The 21,949-nt window shown below is 43.1% G+C and overlaps 1 protein-coding gene across 1 annotated transcript in view; it reads right to left on the bottom strand.

The window, feature by feature from the left end:
* CAPN9 (calpain 9) overlaps window positions 1–21,949 on the bottom strand; it is a 163,028-nt gene that overhangs the window by 133,149 nt on the left and 7,930 nt on the right. The window contains exons 2-4 of the mRNA XM_075863727.1: window positions 19,748–19,876; window positions 19,447–19,563; window positions 19,140–19,353 (exon numbers count right to left, since the gene is read on the bottom strand). Of these exons, the coding sequence (XP_075719842.1) occupies window positions 19,140–19,353; window positions 19,447–19,563; window positions 19,748–19,876 (460 nt within the window). The remainder of the gene's footprint in view (window positions 1–19,139; window positions 19,354–19,446; window positions 19,564–19,747; window positions 19,877–21,949) is intronic.

Here is a 21,949-nt window from a genome sequence, read left to right as displayed (position 1 = left end):
TGTTCATATATGGACACTGATGTTAATGGCTTCCCCAGAGTTCCGGCGCAGAGCCTATACTAGTGCTCTGCTCCAGGACTCCGGCTCTGGGGTTGCCCCTGATATCACATTCCGGTCCAGGAGGATCCCCTGATGTCACTGTGTATGGACAGTGACGTCAGCGGCTCCAACAGTAGAGGAATCCCCAGCCAAAGCGTCGGCAACGCTCTGGCCGGGGATTCCACTTCTGGAGGGAGCCCCAATGGAGCTATCTACTTGGGGTGTGTGTTGCGTTATCTGCAGAGGGCACAGTGGCAGCACCCGCAGAGGGCACAGTGGCAGCACCCGCAGAGGGCACTGTGGCACTATCTAAAAACTGCCAACTGAGCCGTCGGACTGCATTTACCGACACTTAAACTGAAAAACTGGATTGTTGAAATAAGCACGTGGAGAAATATCTCAAATTTTAAACCTAGTGGTATTATTATAGTAATGTATTATTATTATTATTATTATTATTATTATTATTATTATTATTATTATATGGTGTTATAGTAGATCAAATAACTAATTGATAAACAATAACTTTGTATTGTATCAAATATGAAATTAATGCGGCCCGTCAACTTCCCATGTTTTCTATATGTGGCCCACTTACACGGCTGAGTTTGAGACCCCTGCCATATGTGGTCATAAACTGCTGTTTGGGTACTACACAGCAGGACTCAGAAGGGAAGTAGCATCATTTGGCATTTGGAGCGCAGATTTTGCTGTATTGATTCCTGGGCGTCATGTTGCATTTACAGTCCCTGAGGTACCAGTACAGTAAAATACCCTAAAATGTGACTACATTTGGTAAACTACACCCCTTGAGGAATTAATCTAGGGGTGTAGTGCGCATTTTGACCCCACAGGTTTTTGCTGAATTTATTTCGAATTGGGAAGGGAAAATAAAAAAAATAAACATGTAGTTCTAGCTCAAAATTTACAATTTTCACAAGAAACTAGATCCCTCAAGGAATTTATTAAGAAGTGTAGTGAGCATTTAGACCCCAGAAGTGGTTTGCAAAAATTAGTACACGATAGATGTTGCAGATTGAAAATTTACATTTTCAACAGATATGCCATTTCAGTGCCCAATGTGTTGTGCCCAGCTTATTCCACTGGAGACACACACCCCATATATTGTTAAGCGGGTTCTCCAGAGTGCAGTAATATCCCATATGTGGTCATAAATTGAAGTTTGGGCACACTGCCAGGCCTAGAAGGACCGCGATTTTGCTATTAAAGCGCAGATTTTGCTTGGGGTTTTACTGGTATTTCAGTTTATAATGTGGGGGCATATGTAAGCTGTGCGGAGTACATCAGGGTATATGTAATCTGTGCGGAGTACATCAGGGTATATGTAATCTGGGCGGAGTACATCAGGGTATATATGAGCTGTGCGGAGTAAATCGGGGTATATTTAAGCTGGGCGGAGTACATCAGTGTATATGTAAGCTGTGCGGAGTACATCAGGGTACATGTAAACTGTGTTGGAGTATAATAGGATGATGTAATGATGGGGGTGAATGAATAATAAAATTAATAATCCATGGTTTGGTGTGGCACGCTTTCAACCATTCTTTTATGCACAGGCCGGATTTTAGGGTATTATACAAAATATCTGCACTCCAGTATTGCCTAATCTTTGACTTCTTCACTAGCTCTATAAGCAGCACAAGGCCTTCAAGTTTCCTCACCTCCGCTGCATCTATGGGATCCACCTGTGGGGTTTAGCAAATGATGATGTGAGGTTTTTAGTGAAAAACTGCTGGACCTAAAAAAAAATCTTCTGGGCCATCATTTAGCATAATTTTGCATCATTGCGTTTTGAGTCATAACGTGTTAATTTTCTGTTGACGGAGCTGTGAGTGTTTTTTTTTTTGTGGAATGAGTTGTCATTTTTATTGGTTACATTTTTATAGTTCAGGCCGTTCCGAACGCGGCGATATCTATTATGTATAGTTTTTTTCATGTTTTAATTTTTTTCCAATTATAAAGGACCTGATCAGGCAAACAGGGTGATTATTGATTTTATTAGTTAAAACTTTTTATTTATTTATTTTTCTTTCAACTTTTCTTTTTTCCCTTTTTTTTTTTTTTTTTTACACTTACTAGGAACGTGAAGAACTTATGTAGTGCAGTGTATTGTAACTGTCATTCTTCATCTAACAGTTAGCCTATTAGGTCCTGCCTTGGGCAGGACCTAATAGGCTTCCACACCTGGCCAACTAGAAGCTGTTGCTAGCCTTCCTGGTTGCCATAGCATCTATCGGCACCTGCGATCTCTCATGGGGGGACCGTGGGGTACAGATGGAGCCCCCTCCCTCAGTCAACCACTTTAATGCGGCAGACGCCATTGACGCCACATTGAAGGGGTTAAATACAGGCGATAGGGGGGGGGGCGGAGCTTGCCGAGCAAGGTGATGGACGTGTAATCCTCAGGATATTGCCCACTTTTTCGGCTAAAATGGTGAAGACAGGTCGGGACAAGACTAAGGAACATGCAGGTACCCCCAGATCCCATAAACAGTCGTCCGACATGGACAAATACTTCGGCAAAAAGATGCCGCCTGCAGAGGGCAGATCCAAGATGGCACCGACATCTTCTCACTGTGAACAGGGAGAGGACTCAGATAGCTCATGTGCACCTTCAGACTCGGCGGGGGATGCAGACTCTGTACCGATATCTAGGGCTTATCTGAAGAAAATACTGCTCCAGGCACTTATGCCTGTGATGAAAGACTTATCGGACATCAAATCCGACATGCATCATATTGGCCACAGAGTAATGGCGCTGGAGGAAGCTCACATTTCTACTGTTAAATTTGGTGCTTCAGTTCATCAGGAGCTCTCTGCTCATCACATGCACTTGAATAATCTATATCTTCACATGGAAGATCAGGAAAACCGTAGTAGACGGAGGAATGTCCGCCTTCGGGGTATTCCCGAGTCAATTGACCATGATGCCTTACCTGCTGTGGTGGATTCTATTTTTCGCTCATTAGTTGGTTCCGAGCTGGCTTTGGATATCACAGTAGAAAGGGTACATCGAGCCCTTCGTCCCAGGCCTGGGGCTAGTGAACCTCCACGTGACGTCATCTGTGGGATTTTGAGCTATATTCACACGGCGGCCATTTTAAGAGCTGCAAGAGATGCTCCGGAAGTAGTGTATGAAGGGACTAAGATCTTACTCTTCCAAGACCTGGCTGCGAGCACATTGGCCAAACGCCGTATTCTGAAGCCGGTTACAGAGGCTCTACGTGCTAAGAAACTACCTGTTCATTGGCTTTATCCATTTGGCCTTGCTATGATGAAAGATGGTCGGCAGATCACCATCCGCACACCTGGAGATCTGGATACTGCATGGAAAAAGCTGGGGATAGAGCCTATGGAGATTCCGTCCTGGATGCCGGTGTCGCTGGATCTGGGAATGCCTTCAGTGCAAGAACCGTGGCAACCTACTCCCAAGCCCAAGTCTCCGAGAGGCAAGAAGACGCGTATGGCAGAGGACACTTGAATGATGTCTTAAAGTGATTTATATAAGTTTCAATTTCTTCACAGAAATGTTGCGATCGTTTGTACATGTTGGGCATTATATTTTTCTTATATTTTACCCATGTAAACCCAATACACTGTGGCAAATTCACCGGGATAAGGGGGAGGAAGGTGTGTTATTGTTCTATTGTGGGGTTGGAAGTGATTGTTATATCATGGGTAATGTTGTCCATGGCTTATACCCCCTATATATATATGTATTTCTCCCAACTCTCTAATATATTCATGCGGTGACTCAGTTTAGTATTAATATGTGGATCAGTATTCGGTTTATGTCTTACGAGTTATGAAGAATTGGTGCGATGTTTTGTACAAAATGGCAACTTTCTTCTCCCCCCCCCTCTGGCAGGGGATCTGTTGGATGCTTAGTTGCATCATGATAGCACCTCCTATTTCCGGGATAATACGGAGGTTTCCTTTTGATACCATTCCTTATTGTTTTGTTATTATTCGTTTTATTGTTGATTTTGTCTTATCTCCCTGGTGGTGGCACTTAGCAAACGTACCTGTGGTCAGGTTGGTTCTGAATGTAAAATATCATGGGTAGACTACGTATTTGCTCCTTCAATGTGAAGGGGTTGAATTCTCCCCAAAAGAGATCTCGTATTTTTAATTCCTTAAGGTTTAACACTCCAGATGTCTTAATGTTGCAAGAAACTCATTTCCGGCTTACACATATTCCAAACTTGTCTACACAACCATATACACAATGGTTTCATAGCACTTACTCCTCCAAATCGAGGGGGGTTTCTATTGCTATACACAAAGACACTCCTTTTAAAGTAGAAGCTTCTTTGCTAGATCCTATGGGAAGGTATGTTTTCTTGAAGGGACACATCTCCAACACAAAGTTTACGATAGCAGCTGTATACGCACCTAATGTTGGACAACTGACGTGGTTGCGTAAAACTCTTTGTTCTCTTAAAACGTTTAGTGAGGGATATCTTGTTTTTGGGGGAGACCTTAATGTATCTTTGGACTCCGCTTTGGATTCTACCTCTTCTAGTACGAGGTTTTCCATATCTGCTATGCGACGCCTTAAACTTATCTTGTCACAACTAGGGATAGTAGATGCCTGGCGTGTTAAGAATCCGTCCTTAAAAGACTTTACTTTTTACTCTACACCACACGAGACTTATCATAGAATTGACTATATATTCATTTCTATGGTCCTTGTTCCCTCGTTACTTCAAGCGGATATAGGAAGTATTATGGTTTCAGACCATGCTCCGATATCACTTTCCTTAGAATTGTTTAATTTACCTCGTAAGGAATGGACCTGGAGATTGAACGATACCATTATTGCAAACAAAGAGCATAGTCAAGCACTTGCCCTAAAACTAGAGAAATTCTATGGCTTTAATGATACTCCGCAAATTTCTAGACCCATTCTCTGGGAGACGCAAAAAGCCTTTATGAGGGGAGAACTTATTGCCCTGTCCTCACGTGTTAAAAAACAAAGGAATGCTCAAATTCTAGACTTACTCCATAAGATAACTCAAATGGAATTATCGCATAAAAACACTAACTTGGCTGAGGATTATAGGGAATTATGTCAGTTACGTCAGGAACTTAAGGACCATATGAATGTAAAAGCGGCTAAGGCTTTTTTGGCTGCTCAAAGTCACATGTATCTCCATGGAGACAAAGGCTCCAAATTGATGACCCGTCTGATCCGACAAAAACAGTCCAAAACATTTATAGAGACCATAAAAGATGACAAAGGGGCAAGGGTGACTACCACCCCGCTTATAGCAAAGACCTTTCAATCCTTTTATTCTTCTCTATATAATTTGGGTAACTCGGTGGGGAATTCGGGGTTGACACCTCAGGAGAAGACTGGCAAAATAGGGAGTTTTTTAGATTCTATCTCGGTACCTGTGCTTTCTGAGTTGGACTGTGGAGTGCTCCTGGCGCCTATCACTAAAGAGGAGGTTGAGCAAGTGTTGCATTCAATACCGTCTGGGAAGAGCCCGGGGCCGGATGGTCTACCTATTTAGTTCTATAAAAAATTTAGTCAGCAATTAATACCGAAGTTTGTGGAAGTATGCAATTCTCTGATGAAGGGTGCTTCATTACCTAAGCAAGCATTGGAAGCTTTTATAACTATTCTTCCTAAAGAGGGGAAGGATCTGGAATGCTGTGGGAGCTATAGGCCTATCTCGCTCTTGAATTGTGATGTGAAGTGGTGGGCTAAAATTCTGTCTCTCCGCATTCAACCACTATTGCCGAAACTAATAAATGAAGAACAGGTGGGATTTGTGAAGGGACGGGAAGGAAGGCACAATGTGAGCAGGGTATTGCACGCTATATGTCAAATAAGGCGCCGGGGGCTTTCTATGGTCCTCCTTGGTACTGATGCAGAGAAGGCGTTTGATAGGGTCTGTTGGGAGTACATGAGAGCTACCTTACTTAAGTTTAATTTTCCTCCTGTGTTTATTGATGCCATATTTTCTCTGTATACCTCCCCATCTGCTAGAATTCAAGTGAACGGTTCTTTGTCAGATTACTTTTCTATTACAAATGGAACACGTCAAGGTTGCCCCTTGTCCCCGTCTCTGTTCTGTATGGTGATGGAGACATTACTTGCGAAATTACGACAGACCGTTGGGATTGAAGGGCTGAAGATGGGGAGTTATACTCATAAACTGGCAGCCTGTGCAGATGATTTGCTATTGATGGTTACAAATCCACTTGAGGCCTTTCCAAAAATAATAGACGTCTTTAATGAATTTGGAGAGATATCTAACTTTAAAATTAATTATGATAAGTCGGAGGCCTAAGGCATTAATGTACCGGTTGGTCAGCTCTTGGTTCTGAAATCTATGTCGCCCTTTAAATGGCCTTCGCAGGCTATTAAATACTTGGGGATAATGATTTCAGCTGATGTGTCCCAGCTGTTCGTACTTAATTTCAAACCCCTCCTCTCCAAAATTCATAGATATAAATCCCAATTGAACATACCTTATGTCTCTTGGATAGGGCGGAAAAATTTATTGGCGACTTATGTGCTCCCACAGATCCTATACATGCTGCAGAGTCTGCCTATTGAGCTCCCAAATAGCTTTTTCAACAGTTTCAGGAGTCTTTTTGTTAAGTTCTTGTGGAAGGAGAAGCATTCCCGGTTGGCTTATCGGCTCCTTACTCGTAAAAAAGCGCAAGGAGGGATGGCATTGCCTGATTTAAAGACATATTATGAAGCGGTCCAATTGTCTCGCTGGTCACAATTAGCTAATTTGTCTATAGGGGCTCTTCATCTAGATATGGAAAGAGCGCTTCTCTCGGAGGACTTAGCTCACTTATTGTGGGTAAAATTACCATTACCTCCACCAAAGGTATTGGTTAGTGTACTGACTAGGGGAATGCTTAAAGTTTGTCAGAAATCGGGCGCTCTGGCCATGTCTAGTGGAAATCTTTCTTCATTGGCTCCGTTGGCTGTTCTACCACATTATGTAAATAAAACACAAAGTGTGAGTTCTTCGATGTGGCAGACACTTAAAACTTATAAAGTAGCGGAGATATTAGATGCAGCAGTTCTACCTGATTTGGAGGCTCTTAGGACAAGACTTAGGGGAAATGATCCGAATCCTTCTCTTCATAAGGTTGCGGTCTCCTTTCTACATCAATTTAATTTTAAATTAGTATGTCGTAAATTTTTGTCAGCTAATCTAAGCTCATATCCGAACCCCACGTGGCTTGAAAATTATTCTCTTTTACCCAATACCCCGACTAAGCCTCTGTCTAAGATACATTCTGGTCTACTCCTACAACGAGCTCCATCTAAACCACACTTCATTAGAGAATGGGAAGTTGAGCTGGGCTCTATTTTCTCGCAGACAGAGATTGATCTGATACTTTCTCACTCCCACGGGTTCTCTAGATGTGCGCGGTACCAGGAAAATTCATACAAATTGGTGACAAGATGGTATAGGACACCCGCTTATCTTTATAGAATACATCTAGTTAGCACAGACGTTTGTTGGAGATGTGGCCTGGAGACAGGGACGCTTGCACACATATGGTGGTCTTGTCCTAAAATTAAGAATTTCTGGAGGGAGGTGGAAATAGCTATAGGCAAGATAACAGGAAATAATATCCGGTTAACCCCGGAGCTGGTTCTGTTGTGGTTACCAGTGAAAGATTTTACGCCTTCGAAAAAGAATTTGATAACTTTCCTGGTGTCCACTGCAAAACTTCTAATTCCCTTGTATTGGAGGAAAACAGATCCCCCTACGATAGAGGTCTGGTGGTCTAAAATGCATCAACTATATAGACTTAAAGAGTTGGTGGGTTGGAATACTTTCACAAGGGACAGCTTCCTTAAGACATGGCAACTATGGAAACAATACTTAGAACAATTATCCAGGAACAATTCCAGAGGCCCGGTCTAGCCTAGGTAAATTAATATATAGGGGATTAAGGTATGAATAATTTCACATGATACTGGATTTATTTTGACGGACGAGACCAGGGACGTTGCAAGGTGCTGACATTCCATATTTTTCCACCACAAGGGAGACTGTATCTTTTGTATTGTATCTATCCTTTTATGTAATTATTATTTTCTTTCCTTTACTTTGTGTTTTTATAAGCACACAGTAGGTTACTGATATTTGATCCTTGATGGGAGGGTTCTAGTTTATCAGGTTATAATATGGGGAAGTGAATCCCTGGGTCTACCCTCTGTAATGCATGTCTCTGTTTTTCTTTCACATTATATTTCACGAAGATATGTCGGGAATTATCCCATTTGCTCAGAGACAATTTTTTCTAAGGATACTTGGATTTATGTAACCTGCTACATTGTAAGAATGTTATTACGATGGATGTAAGGACTGTTTTTCATGGTTGTTTTGTATGTTAATACCCTTAATAAAAGAGAATTTATAAAAAAAAAAAAATACAGGCGATAGGCGGTAACTGCTATCGCCGCCATTGCAGTGGGATGTCAGCTGTATATTACAGCTGACACCCGCTAAAGATGAAGCGCGCACAGCTCCTGTGCCCGCTTCAACTACAGGGCGTGACTGTACACCCTATTGCGGGAATGCACTGTAAATCAGGACGTACAGTCACGCCCAATAGTGGAAAGGGGTTAAATCATGAATTTTGAATGTTTCAGAATTGTTATCGGTTATGAAAGTGCTAATTCCTTTTTTTTTTTCTTTTTATACTTCACATCTTTGAATGCTTTAGGGCCTGTTTACATTAGCGTTGGCTTCCGTTCATGGGTTCTTTTTGACCTTTCCGTCGGAGAAACCGATGAACGGAAAGCCAAACAGAAACCATAGCTTCCGTTTTCTATATCATTGATTTCAATGGTAATGCTTCCGTTGCAATTGGTTTCCATTTGTTTCCGACTACGCTATTGTTTCCAAAAAAAACAACAAAGCCTTACGGAACGGAAAAAAGCGGAAACCAATTGCAACGGAAGCATTACCATTGAAATCAATGGTAATGCAAACGGAAGCTATGGTTTCTGTTTGTCTTTCGGATAATCGGTTCCTCTGACTGAAAGGTCTAACGGAACCCATGAATGGAAGCCTGACGCTGATGTGAACAGACCCTTGCACTTAAGACAGGGAATGAACACTTTACTCAAATGATTAGGAATATTTTTAGGCTTAATATAGCTACAGTACTATTGATTCTATCTTTAATACTGCTAGCTCGGCGCTGTATTATACTAGGTTTTTCCGGCAGAAGATCACTAACCACCGAATTGTTTTATAGTGTATACACACCAATTGTTTGACAATTTTTTTTCTTATCAAATATGAGTCCTTTGAATATTCTGTGATTAAAAGGAAGTGACGCTTTTTCACCATTATTGTCTTTGTGGAAATCTACTTAGCCCTTATTCACATGAAAGGGTTTCCCGGCCGGGTGACGGCCGTTCATAAAACGGCGGTCACCCTGCTGCAGTAGGAACAATAGACCCCTAATGGGGCTATTCACACGACCGATTTTTTGACGGCCCGTGAAACCTGGCCATCAAAAAATGGGAGATGTCCTATTTTCGGCCGTTAACCCGGCCGCCCGGCTCCCATAGAAGTCTATGGGGCCGGGTAATACACGGCGATCACTGGAATGTGTCCCGAGTGATGGCCATGTATTCCGTCACTCGCTCCCTCCTCACAGCGCAGAGTGCATGTGAGGAGGAGGAGTTTATGCCATTCGGACGAATGGCTGTACGCTTGAGGTAAGGTTATACACTGTGGGCCAGGGCCGTGGTGTACAGCAGGTGGTAGGGAGCAATGCTTGTTTTAAAAGCGCAGGGCCCAGCGACAACTTCCATGGCCGATGGCGCCGCTAGCAGCTGCTGCTGCGGCTGCTACTACTGTAGCGACTCCACTATAGCAGAGCAGGGAGGTATCTCCCTGCTCTGCTATGTGCTAGCCCCACTTTATTCCCTGAAGGAGCGTAATCCCCGTGTGTTCGGGGATTCCGCACCTGGACAGAGCGCTTGATGTCTCTGTCCATATCTGGGCAGTGACATCAGGGGAAACTCCTGAAGCAGAATCCCCGTACACTCTGTGACCGGGGATTCCACACCAGGCGAAGCCAGTAACGTTCAGTGTTCATAAATGGACACAGATGACAGGGGCTTTTCCTGAAGTGGAATCACCGGCCACATGGGGATTCCCCTTCAGGAGTTGCCCCTGATGTCACTGTCCAGATCTGCCCGGCCCGGAACGGATGCAAAACTAATGCAAACCGGCCAATTTTATCGGCCGACACTCGGGCTCGGGCGGGACCCTGTCGTGTGAATAAGGCATTAAGATTGGAGCAGTCACTTGTCTCTAGGGTCACAGAAGTACAACTGGGCGTGTTGAAAAGTAAAAGTACAACTGGGCGTGTATTATGTGCGTACATCGGGGCGTGTTTACTACTTTTACTAGCTGGGCGTTCTGATGAGAAGTATCATCCACTTCTCTTCAGAACGCCCAGCTTCTGGCAGTGCAGATCTGTGACGTCACTCACAGGTCCTGCATCGTGTCGGCACCAGAGGCTACAGTTGATTCTGCAGCAGCATCAGCATTTGCAGGTAAGTAGCTACATCGACTTACCTGCAAACGCCGATGCTGCTGCAGAATCATCTGTAGCCTCTAGTGCCGATGTGTCCTCGCTCGTCTAACACGATGCAGGACCTGTGAGTGACGACACAGCGTGATCTCTGGAGAACACGGCTGTGTCTGCACTGCCAGAAGCTGGGCGTTCTGAAGAGAAGTGGATGATACTTCTCGTCAGAAAGCCTAGCTAGTAAAAGTAGTAAACACGCCCCGATGTACGCACATAATACACGCCCAGTTGTACTTTTACTTTTCAACACGCCCAGTTGTACTTTTGCAAGCCTCATTTGCATAAATATGAAAATGGTCATAACTTGGCCAAAAATGCTCGTTTTTTAAAAATAAAAACGTTACTGTAATGTACATTGCAGCGCCTATCTGCTGCAATAGCAGATAGGGGTTGCAAAATCTGGTGACAGAGCCTCTTTAAGCAATGGGTCAGATATGGGTTCACCTTCCAAATGATTGCCATTTTGCAATTGTTATCCCTATGTTTAAGTACTTTCTGCTATTTCGTGTACTCAATAAGGACAAACATATCTAGAAAAAATTCTACTGCATAGCAAAGAAGGATTGAGATAGTAGGAGATAGACTTGCAGCATATAATACTACATTACCACTTAAAGCAGCCTTACTGTGGTGTTGACAGTGGAGAAGAATTCACAGGCATTTTCTGCCTTGGTGCCTCTCCCCAGCAAGTATTCTAACATCAGGGGGTGACATATTTTAATAGAAATGTATAATGCCAATTATGAAGCAGACAAAATTGCAGAGATAAAAATGATAAACTAAAAAGAGAAGTTTAAATAGTAACAACTACATAGACAAATAGGATCATAAGCTGATTATACTACTGTAATACTTTTATTACATAGCATTCAAGAGTGTATAGTAGTCTCTCTGATATCTGTAACAAACACCTGTAAGACCTATAGTTTGGATATACTCGACAAAATGCGGGCGGAAGAGAAAAATGGTAACCTTAAATCAATGAACGCTGTCCTATTATATTTGACAGGACACAAGGAGGGCATGGAGAACAGTCTGTATGGTATTTGTAATATGTAGATGACTGACAGAACTAAAAGAGTAGAACATCCTGTGAAACCTTGATCTCCTCCAATTGAATTTGCATATCAAGATAGAAATCCTCTCGCATTGTAATCTGGAGTTCCTATAGGCATCCCTCCAGCTAGTTCAGTGGAAAGACTGATGATTTGGTGCAAATGGTATGGTATAAATAGTTTACTGTATTATTCTATTCGGAGGCCAAGTGTTTGTGGGTATTGGCACAAAACTGAGATCCTGTATCTCTCTACAGACTCACATAGCAGGTAGAGCCAAATCACTTAGTAATCCAAGCAGACTACTACTGACTACTTCTTTTCCCCAAGCAGAAATACCCGGTACCGCCTAAGTCCTCAGTTTACAAATCCCTAATATGGGGTCTATAGCGTTCCTTGGGCCCATACTGTACCTATGTGTGCCTCTGAATTTAAACAAAAGCATACTGAGGTTTCCTCTCATGGATTCATATGCAATCCATGAGATAAAAAAGTTGTTCCATGCTCTAGTCCATGTCTTATTACACAGGTGTCCTCCACTTCTTCTAGGGGAGAATACAGAGCCTCACCGAGATGTCATACAATGAAGCATGGACCCTAAGGAGATGGGCTGTGAAATGCTCTAGGTCACTGGTCAGCAACCTTTGGCACTCCTGCTGTTGTAAAACTACAATTCCCATCATGCCCTGACAGCCAAAGGCTTTATTCTTCCAGCCAAAAACTGCCAGGGTATACTGGGAATTGTACTTTCACAAAAGCTGGAGGTTGCTGACCCCTGCTCTAGGTGATAAACTGGCATACACAGTTGCAAAGTAATTCTATTTCTCAAAGTTTCATATTAATGCGAAACTTAATTGAATGAAGATGAAGTTTAGAGATGTAATCAAAGAAAAAGAGAGAACCTTGGGGGAAAAAAGACAAATAAATGGAGGTGAACAACAAAAGATACATTGAAAACTGGAAAAAAAGTTTATAGCGAGATGTCTGGGAAGACTAGGGTGCAAAAATGCATGATATTGAAAATAGAAAAATACATTTATATTCTAACAGAGGCTGATTTCCACAATATAAATGAAATATCAGACACAATTGTCGTCCGGTTTCGGTTGTGATTAAGCCAAACAACCAGCAAGAAAAACACCACCTGCGACTCTAAAAGATAGGAAAAGAATAAAGTATGAAACAAACATCGAGCAAGAATGGCGAAAATACTTGTGGAGGATTACAGGTAATACATGAAAAGGGAAGTTTATTGATCTGCTGCACTGAAGAACCTTAAGTGCAGGAAGATAAAGTGGGATTGATATTTCCAAATACAGAAGGCAATGGAATCAAAGCAATATACAAAGTGATGTACTCTGCTGGCTGGCTACATAAAAGCCTCCCACTGTGTCAGTCATGTAATGGTATGTGCTCATGAAAATAGGTGTATCGAATGTTTTATTGTTCGAATGAGGAACCTCTATGCTGAACAAAGGTTATGATGACAGAGAAGCGGAATGTAAGGATATAAAAGTGGACTCTAGAAGTCAAGAAACACAATGCAATTGAGCAGTAAAATAAATCAGGATGATGAAAGGATGCCAAGCAAGACCTACGTCTATAATAATACGTCTCCAAAAGCAAAGGTTTGAATTGTATAGGAAATGGAACTGCATTAAAGAAGTGGAACAGGATAAGTATTGCATTTTTAGAACTGTTTTTTTTTGTGGACTATTAGGGCATGACCACACATGGCGGAATTCCTCCGCAACTGTCCGCATCAATGCCGCACCTAATCCGGGTTGCGGATTACGGCTGCGGATCTGCACAAAATGTGCAGAAAATTGATGCGGACTAGCTGCTGCGGACTGCGGGAAAAGTGCTTCCCTTCTCCCTATCAGTGCAGGATAGAGAGAAGGGACAGCACTTTCCCTAGTGAAAGTAAAAGAAATTCATACTTACCGCCCGTTGTCTTTATGACGCGTCCCTCCTTCGGCATCCAGCCCGACCTCCCTGGATGACGCGCCAGTCCATGTGACCGCTGCAGCCTGTGCTTGGCCTGTGATTGGCTGCAGCCGTCACTTACACTGAAACGTCATCCTGGGAGGCCGGACTGGAGACAGAAACAGGGAGTTCTCGGTAAGTATGAACTTATATGTTTTTTTACAGATACATGTATATTGAGATCGGTAGTCACTGTCCCGGGTGCAGAAACAGTTACTGCCGATCGCTTAACTCTTTCAGCACCCTGGACAGTGACTATTTACTGACGTCTCCTAGCAACGCTCCCGTCATTACGGGAGCCCCATTGACTTCCTCAGTCTGGCTGTAGACCTAGAAATACATAGGTCCAGCCAGAATGAAGAAATGTCAAGTAAAAAAAGCAAGACGCATCCGCAGCACACATGACATGTGCATGACAGCTGCGGACTTCATTGCGGAACTTTGAATCTCCATTGAAGTCAATGGAGAAATTCCGCCATGAGTCCGCCACTGCTCCGCAACAGACAGAGCATGCTGCGGACACCAAATTCCGCTCCGCAGCCTATGCTCCGCAGCGGAATTGTACGCATCGTGTAAACGAACACTGCTAAATTAAAGTGAAAGTCAATGGAGAAACGGCTCCGCTGCGGATTAACGCTGCGGAGTGTCCGCAGCGGAATTTAAGTGCAATTCCGCCATGTGTGAACCCGCCCTAAAGAATACTATGAAGTACAAGGAAAATAAGCACTTGAATCCTTTGACTAAAGCAAACACAAATAATGATAAATGCTCCTCTCCTATAATGGACATATTTTGAGACCTAATAAATGGGAAAAGTCAGTTATGTTTGGACGAGTTTGTATATAGAATAAAGTTACCCAGCAGCCCTAGAACCCATAGGTAAATGCCCCATAACATTAATAACTGTCTGCACCACTTTTAGCAGTAATATTTTCATAATTTTAAATCAATGTCTCCATTATTTTAAGGAATTGTATCCTATAACCATAGTAATAGCAGCTATAATACCTGCTAAGGAGCGTGAGTGGACCTATTCAGGCGCAAGAACATCGATCTGTGTTGTGGGTAAAAATGAATTAGTGACTTTCTGCTTTCTGACAGTTTTATGTGGTTTCTCATTTGTGTAAAAGTTCTGCAATATGACACTACAATCAATCTTTTAGTAGTTGCTCCAGTTAAAATAGTTATGTTGCTTATTGCTTTTCTGCAGTTTAATTCACTGCCAGCAAGTTAGTAACGGCAGATCCAGGGGCGTAACTAGGAAAGACTGGGCCCCATAGCAAACTTTTGACTGGGACCCCCCCCTCCCCTGGGTGTCGCACAACACCCCCCCTTGTAGATAGTGCCTTTTTTACAGCCCCCCTGCAGATAACGCCATACAGCCCCCCTGTAGATAACGCCATACAGCCCCCCTGTAGATATCGCCATACAGCCCCCTGTAGATAACGTCATACAGCCCCCTCTGTAGAGAACGCCATGCAGAGTCCCCCCCTGTAGGTAACTCCATGCAGAGTCCCCCCCTGTAGGTTACGCCATGCAGAGTCCCCCCCTGTAGATAATGCCATACAGAGTCCCCCCCCTGTAGATAACGCCATACAGAGTATGCCTGTAGATAATGCCATACATCCCCCTCTGTAGAGAACGCCATGCAGAGGTCCCCCCTGTAGGTAACGCAATGCCGAGTCCCCCCCCTATAGGTAACGCCATGCAGAGTCCCCCCCTGTAGGTAACGCCATGCAGCGTACCCCCCTTTAGGTAATGCCATGCAGAGTCCCCCCCTGTAGGTAATGCCATGCAGAGTCCCCTGCTGTAGGTAACGCCATACAGAGTCCCCCCCTGTAGGTAACGCCACACAGAGTCCCCCCCTGTAGGTAACGCCATGCAGAGTCCCCCCTGTAGGTAACGCCATGCAGAGTCCCCCCCCTGTAGGTAACGCCATGCAGAGTCCCCCCCCTGTAGGAAACGCCATGCAGAGTCCCCCCCCCTGTAGGTAACGCCATGCAGAGTCCCCCCCTGTAGGTAACGCCATGCATCCCCTATCCACAGGATAGGGGATACATGTGTGATCGCTGGCAGCGATAGGGAGAACGGGGGACCGAAAGTCCCCCGAAGTTCTCCATGACTAACCTCTGACTTCCGGCGTCTGTGCAGCTCAATAAAAATGAAAGGAGCGCTGGTCACGCATGCGCACAAACGCGACCGGTGCTTCATTCATTTCTAAGGAGCTGCCGACACAGACCCCGGAAGTCCGAGGTTTGTGATGGAGAACTTCAGGGGACTTTCAGTCCCCCGTTCTCCCTATCGCTGCCAGCGATCACACATGTATCCCCTATCCTGTGGATAGGGGATACATGTCTTTTGTTAATGGCAGAGCGGGGAGATACCTCCCTGCTCTGCCGTAGTGTTCAGTGGCGTAGCGCTGTAGCAGTCATAGCGGCTGCTAGCAGAGCCTCCGGCCATGGTGGGGGCCCGTGGAGGCAGGCGACATGGGCCCCCTCATGCCGCGGGCCCCGTAGCAGCTGCTACGGCTGCTACGGCGGTAGTTACGCCACTGGGCAGGTCCTTGACTTTGCTATGGTGCCCTATGAATTAAAGTTACGCCACTTCGTATATACCACTCTTCTGCAGAACTTTTTTTTATGTGTCTGCATAGTATCATACAATAGATCCATTTATCTCAATCCTGTCTTGTAATCACTATAATCTAATTATATAACATCCTAAGGCTCACACATGGCTGAATTTTCCCGTCTTGTATTAAATGCGGATTGTGGCATGGATTTGCCGTGGAGTACAATGAAAGGGTGAAATCCGCTGCAAAAATATGCCACAAATCCGCTACATATGGACCATGCTGTGGATATTTGGTGAAAAATGAGTTTTTAAACACCCCATTTGTTTGCAGGGTGCTGCATATGTATGCATAGTTACTCCACATGTGAACTAAGCCTAAGACATCTTTTATAGGCATTATTTGCATTATTATTTGTAGTAATTAGTTTGGATGATCTATTCAAAGTAGTCTATAATATCTACTAATGTTATAAGTTAAAGGGTCATTCTCATCGCAAACATTTATGGAACATACACAGTATGTAATATAAATTTCTGATAGATGCTGATCCCAGTTCACTAGGCAGGATAAGGGTTGGAGGAGCCCCGTTCTCGATAGAGGTGCAGGTCCAAGAGCTGAGACCCGCATCGATCAGACATTTATGGAATATCCCGTTGACTACATTATAATATTATAATATTATGATAGTATAGACTTGATCAGAACAAGAATCAAAAGGAGTAAGGGTACATTCACATGTATCGGTTTTGTGGCATTTTTCCCCCTTCTTTTTCGAAAATCAAAGCAAAAAGAATGCCACAAAACCAGGATGTGTGAATACACCCTAAATAGGCGAAATGTACAATCAAGTATTTCTCGTTAAACTGCATTTTGCAATTGAAATTAGTCGAGCAAACATCCATTTATACTAAGGTATTATTCTGGTATTTAAACACTAAAATGCTAGGCTTTCTCTGCCTGAGGATATGTTGTAGCACATGATTTTGGATTTGTAAAGTGACACTCGTCAAACCTTGAATAAGATGGATGCCTGCATTTAAGTGCACTTATATATGATAAAGTGCGGAAAATGATACCATATACAAATAGTAGTTACTAGAAGATGTTGACCAAGACTGATTATAACGTAAAGCATGCATGTCTAGTGTGAAAACATGGAATCTGACTCTAGGATCGGTGGGGGTCCTAGCTGTTGACGACATGCTATAACTTCTTTGGCGCTTGTTCACATAGGATTTTACAGTTTGATTTTAAAATGCATAGAAAAATACCATGCAAAGACTCACCAAAAAAAACAGCAACATGGAAATTGCTCAGCAGTTGAGTTTTTGGATGCTTTTGCTATTATGGCTGAAAATACACCACAACAAGCAAGTATCAAACACGCGGGCCGCATGCGGCCCCTAAGGCTGTCATCTGCAGGGCACCGAAGCTCCCTTGGTAGAGGAGAGAGTAGGCCGAAGGAGGAACTTGCTGGTGCTCCTTCATGATGTCACGCTGGATCGCAGTTCCTTTCCCGCGCTGCTGGATCGTTGGTGGTAGATGAGAAATGAACACACGGCCCCCTGTAGATAGTTCAACCCAACAGAGGACACTGTGGCATTATCTATAGAGGACACTGTGGCATTATCTATAGAGGACACTGTGGCATTATCTACAGAGGGCACTGTGGCATTATCTACAGAGGGCACTGTGGTAGCATCTAGAGAGGGCACTGTGGTAGCATCTACATAGGGCACTGTGGTACCATCTACAGAGGGCACTGTGGTACCATCTACAGGGGGCACTGTGGCATTATCTAGAGAGGGCACTGTGGCATTATCTACAGAGGGTATTGTGGCATTATCTACAGAGGACTCTGTGGTACCATCTACAAAGAGCACTGTGGCATTATCTACAGAGGGCACTGTGGCGGTATCTACAGAGGGCACTGTGGTAGCATCTAAAGAGGGCACTGTGGTACCATCTACAGAGGACTCTGTGGTACCATCTACAAAGAGCACTGTGGCATTATCTACAGAGGGCACTCTGGCGGTATCTACAGAGGGCACTGTGGCGGTATCTACAGAGGGCACTGTGGCATTGTCTACACAGGGTACTGTGGCATTATCTACAGAGGGCACTGTGGCATTATCTAGGAGGGGTGTAGCACTATCTACAGAGGGCACTGCGGCAATATCTACAGAGGGCGCTGTGGCAGTATCTAAAAAGGGGCTGCCCAATCATGACATTCTAGTGTCTGCCAAACGCTGCCAACTGAGCAGCCAGCAAGCATTTAGCGACACTTAAACTGGAAAACGGAATTGTTAAAATAAGCACTTCACATTTTTTCTATGTGCGGTCCACTTACCCGGCCGAGTTTTAGACTCCTGATCTAGAGACTAAACAAACCCATTGCATTAAACAAAAATTCATTGTATGAATGTAATATTTTTCTATTCACTGTAATATATTAATCAGATGCTGTGTTTTCTAACCAGAAAAAATAAATAAGCAAAAGGGCCATGTGTGAGCCTAGCGCGTCCACCGTTAAACACCAAAAAGGTCCAAAATTCTATGGTGATTAAGCCACCACTAGGATGAGCTTTTTGAATAGAACTTATACATTAAACTCCACAATAAAATAAAATAAGGTAAGCTCCTTTATCCACCTAGTGGGAAACAATAATTATTTACCTATCCCATTATTATCTGCATGATGTGAAGAGACTATTGCACCAAACATCACATAGAAGCCACTTCTATAGTGCATCTTATTGGAATTAATGATAAAGGACTCAACAGTTTGAGAAAATCTCCAAACACAGCAATAATAAAAAGACGTGCAGCATAAATCTTAATATTCTTTTTTCGTTTCTCACCTTAGGCCTTTTCCATACAAAGGGAATGTTTGGTTTCTCATTGTAGAACAGTGAAGAATCATTTGCTGGGAAATCTACATCTTCAAAAAGAATTCCTTTCCTAACACACTCTTGTTTGAGCTCCTCATAGGTTTTGCCAGATGAGTGAATACTTTTGGCAGTATTGGGGAAATTGGGTTCTTTTTGTCTCGGGTCTTGATAGATGTACGGCATTCTTTATACAGATAATGGATTTCAAATTGGCGCAAAGTATAAAATGTAAGAACTGAGCAGTGACGGAATAGATAAATAGATCACACGGCCGCACAAATGCAGGTATTGCACGCTGACAGCTGAAAGGCAGTAAAGTGGACAAGCCGAATTCTTCACTGGAGGGTGCTTAAAGCAAACCTTCAAGAAATGTTTGCTCCTCCTTTCTTTCCACCTGTTAGACAAGAAGAAAAGCTACTTCTGCCAAAGATAAGTCACAGCAGGAAACACCCTGTTGAGCCAACAGTGGTAAGGATAAACTTTCACTTTTTACATGCTTAGGATGAAACTTGCATGAAAGGAAAAACAAGTTTTCTTCAAGGACAGGCTAAAAGCAGTTTACAGCATACTGTACCTACAAAATGTCGCCGGCATGGACAGCATTGATCCTTCTGACAGCTGCCCTGGCAAAACAAGCAGCTGAAATTGTGGGTACCCCAGAGTCAAACTCATTGTCGGTGGTCTCACTGCTGGTGACCACAATGTAACTGAAAGGACAACAAAGCATCAGGGTATGTTCACACGCACTGTTTTCAGATGTAATTCAGGCGGTTTTACGCCTCGCATTACGCCTGAAAAAACGGCTCCATTACGCCTACAAACATCTGCCAATTGCTTTCAATGGGTTTTACGGTGTTCTGTTCCCACGAGGTCTTATTTTACGCGTCGCTGTCAAAATACGGCGCGTAAAAAGACGCCCGCGAAAAAAGTGTATGTCACTTCTTGGGACGTTTTTGGAGCCATTTTTCATTGACTCCATTTCACTTCTTGGGACGTTTTTGTAGCCGTTTTTCATTGACTCCATTGAAAAACAGATCCAATAACGTCTATAAAATACACCGCGAAAAAACGAGAGTTGCTACAAAAACGTCTGAAAATCAGGAGCGGTTTTTGCCTGAAAACCGCTCCGTATTTTCAGACTTATTTTGCTAAGTCATGTGAACATACCCTTACAGAGTGCTCCTTTAAATAATGGATGTAAATCATGCCCATGAATTCCACTGGAGACGTCTCTTTTACGTAGATATAGATTTTCCATATGAATCCTACAAAAAAAAATTCTCCATCTCCAAACATACGGATTTAGACGGAGTCTGTGCACAAAGTCCGGGCGGATCCGTAGTAAAGAGCTGTACAGCCTCCGCGCACTGTCATATTTTTTTACATACAGTTGAGCATATACGTTTTTTAATGAAAACAAAAAATCATATCCCTCAATTGTATGCTCCAAACGTGATGTGAGCAGATCCTAAAAAGAAAAGAAGATGGCGCTATGCTATTCAGATTTACACTTCATCATTTATATGCATAATCCCCATCAAATCATGGAAGATGGCATTTGCTGTTTCAGTTTTCTAAAGGACCATGCATGTACAACTTCTTACAGAAAGCAAGAGGCGGAAGAGTGAATAAAAAAAAACCATAGGCACAAACTAATGAATCGTAGGACATGCTTCGCTGACAATATCATAGCAATAAAAATAATTGGAGAAGACCTACGGTCACAAAAATCCAGCATGACCGACCATGTTTTCAGCAGATGTCTGTTGAGTGTTGATCAACTTCTATATAATGTTTAATGCCAACTTTAGATACACGTATGTACACCTTAAAAGGACAGATAAGAAGGGGATTTTTATAATAGACCACCCCTTCTGAAGTATTGTAAAACAATTTATTAAAATATAAAAATTCGACATTGTCCTGATATGTCTTTACTGTATGAAAACATTTTTGCCATAATTTCTACTTATCTAACTATACAGTTTGCTGTGAAAAAAATTGATAATTCACCATCAAATCATGGTATACTTAGTGTACTTTAGGTATGCACAATACTATATTATGATGATTATTAATGTTATTATTATTATTATTATTTCGTTTTATTACAGATTTACATTTTAAAACTATTTTTTAAGTGTATCTGTGATCATACAGATGTAGCCATCTTTATCTTGACTCCTAACGCATTAAATACACAGTGGCAAGAAACTTTAACTTGACTTTTTCAATGACTTTCCAATGGCTTTTGTTGTGTGAGATCATGCTGCAGAAAGTTATCAGAGTCAAGATAAAGATGGCTACATCTGCATATGAAGCATCTGCTACACGGATGGCTGCTCCTGTGTACGTGTGTAAAAGTTAACAACTTTTTTTTGGTCTAAATTTAATTAACCCCTTCCCGCTCCTTGACGTACTATTACGTCATGGCAGCTGTATCGTTCGCGCTCCATGCCGTAATAGTACGTCTCGGGAGTAACGGCCGTTTCGGCCGTCCTCCCGACACATACAGGAGCTGTGACGCTGCTGTCTTGTTCAGCAGCTGTCACAGCTCCTACAGCGGGGACCGATCGCTGTGTCCCCGCTGATTAACCCCTTAAAAGCCGCGTTCTATAGAGATCGCGGCTTTTTAGGGGTTAAGCTGCCATCGCCGGCCTGCTACGCGATAGCGGCCGGCGATGGTGACTATGGCAACCGGACACCAAACAATGGCGTCCGGCTATGCCATAGACGGAAGCCTAGTGGGTCCTGACAACGTCAGGACCCACTATGCTTGC

The sequence above is a fragment of the Rhinoderma darwinii genome, chromosome 4, assembly GCF_050947455.1.
Source record: "Rhinoderma darwinii isolate aRhiDar2 chromosome 4, aRhiDar2.hap1, whole genome shotgun sequence".
Classification (NCBI taxonomy): Eukaryota; Metazoa; Chordata; class Amphibia; order Anura; family Rhinodermatidae; genus Rhinoderma; species Rhinoderma darwinii.
Note: the sequence above shows the minus strand (reverse complement) of the source record. Positions and strands in the feature narration are given on the sequence as shown.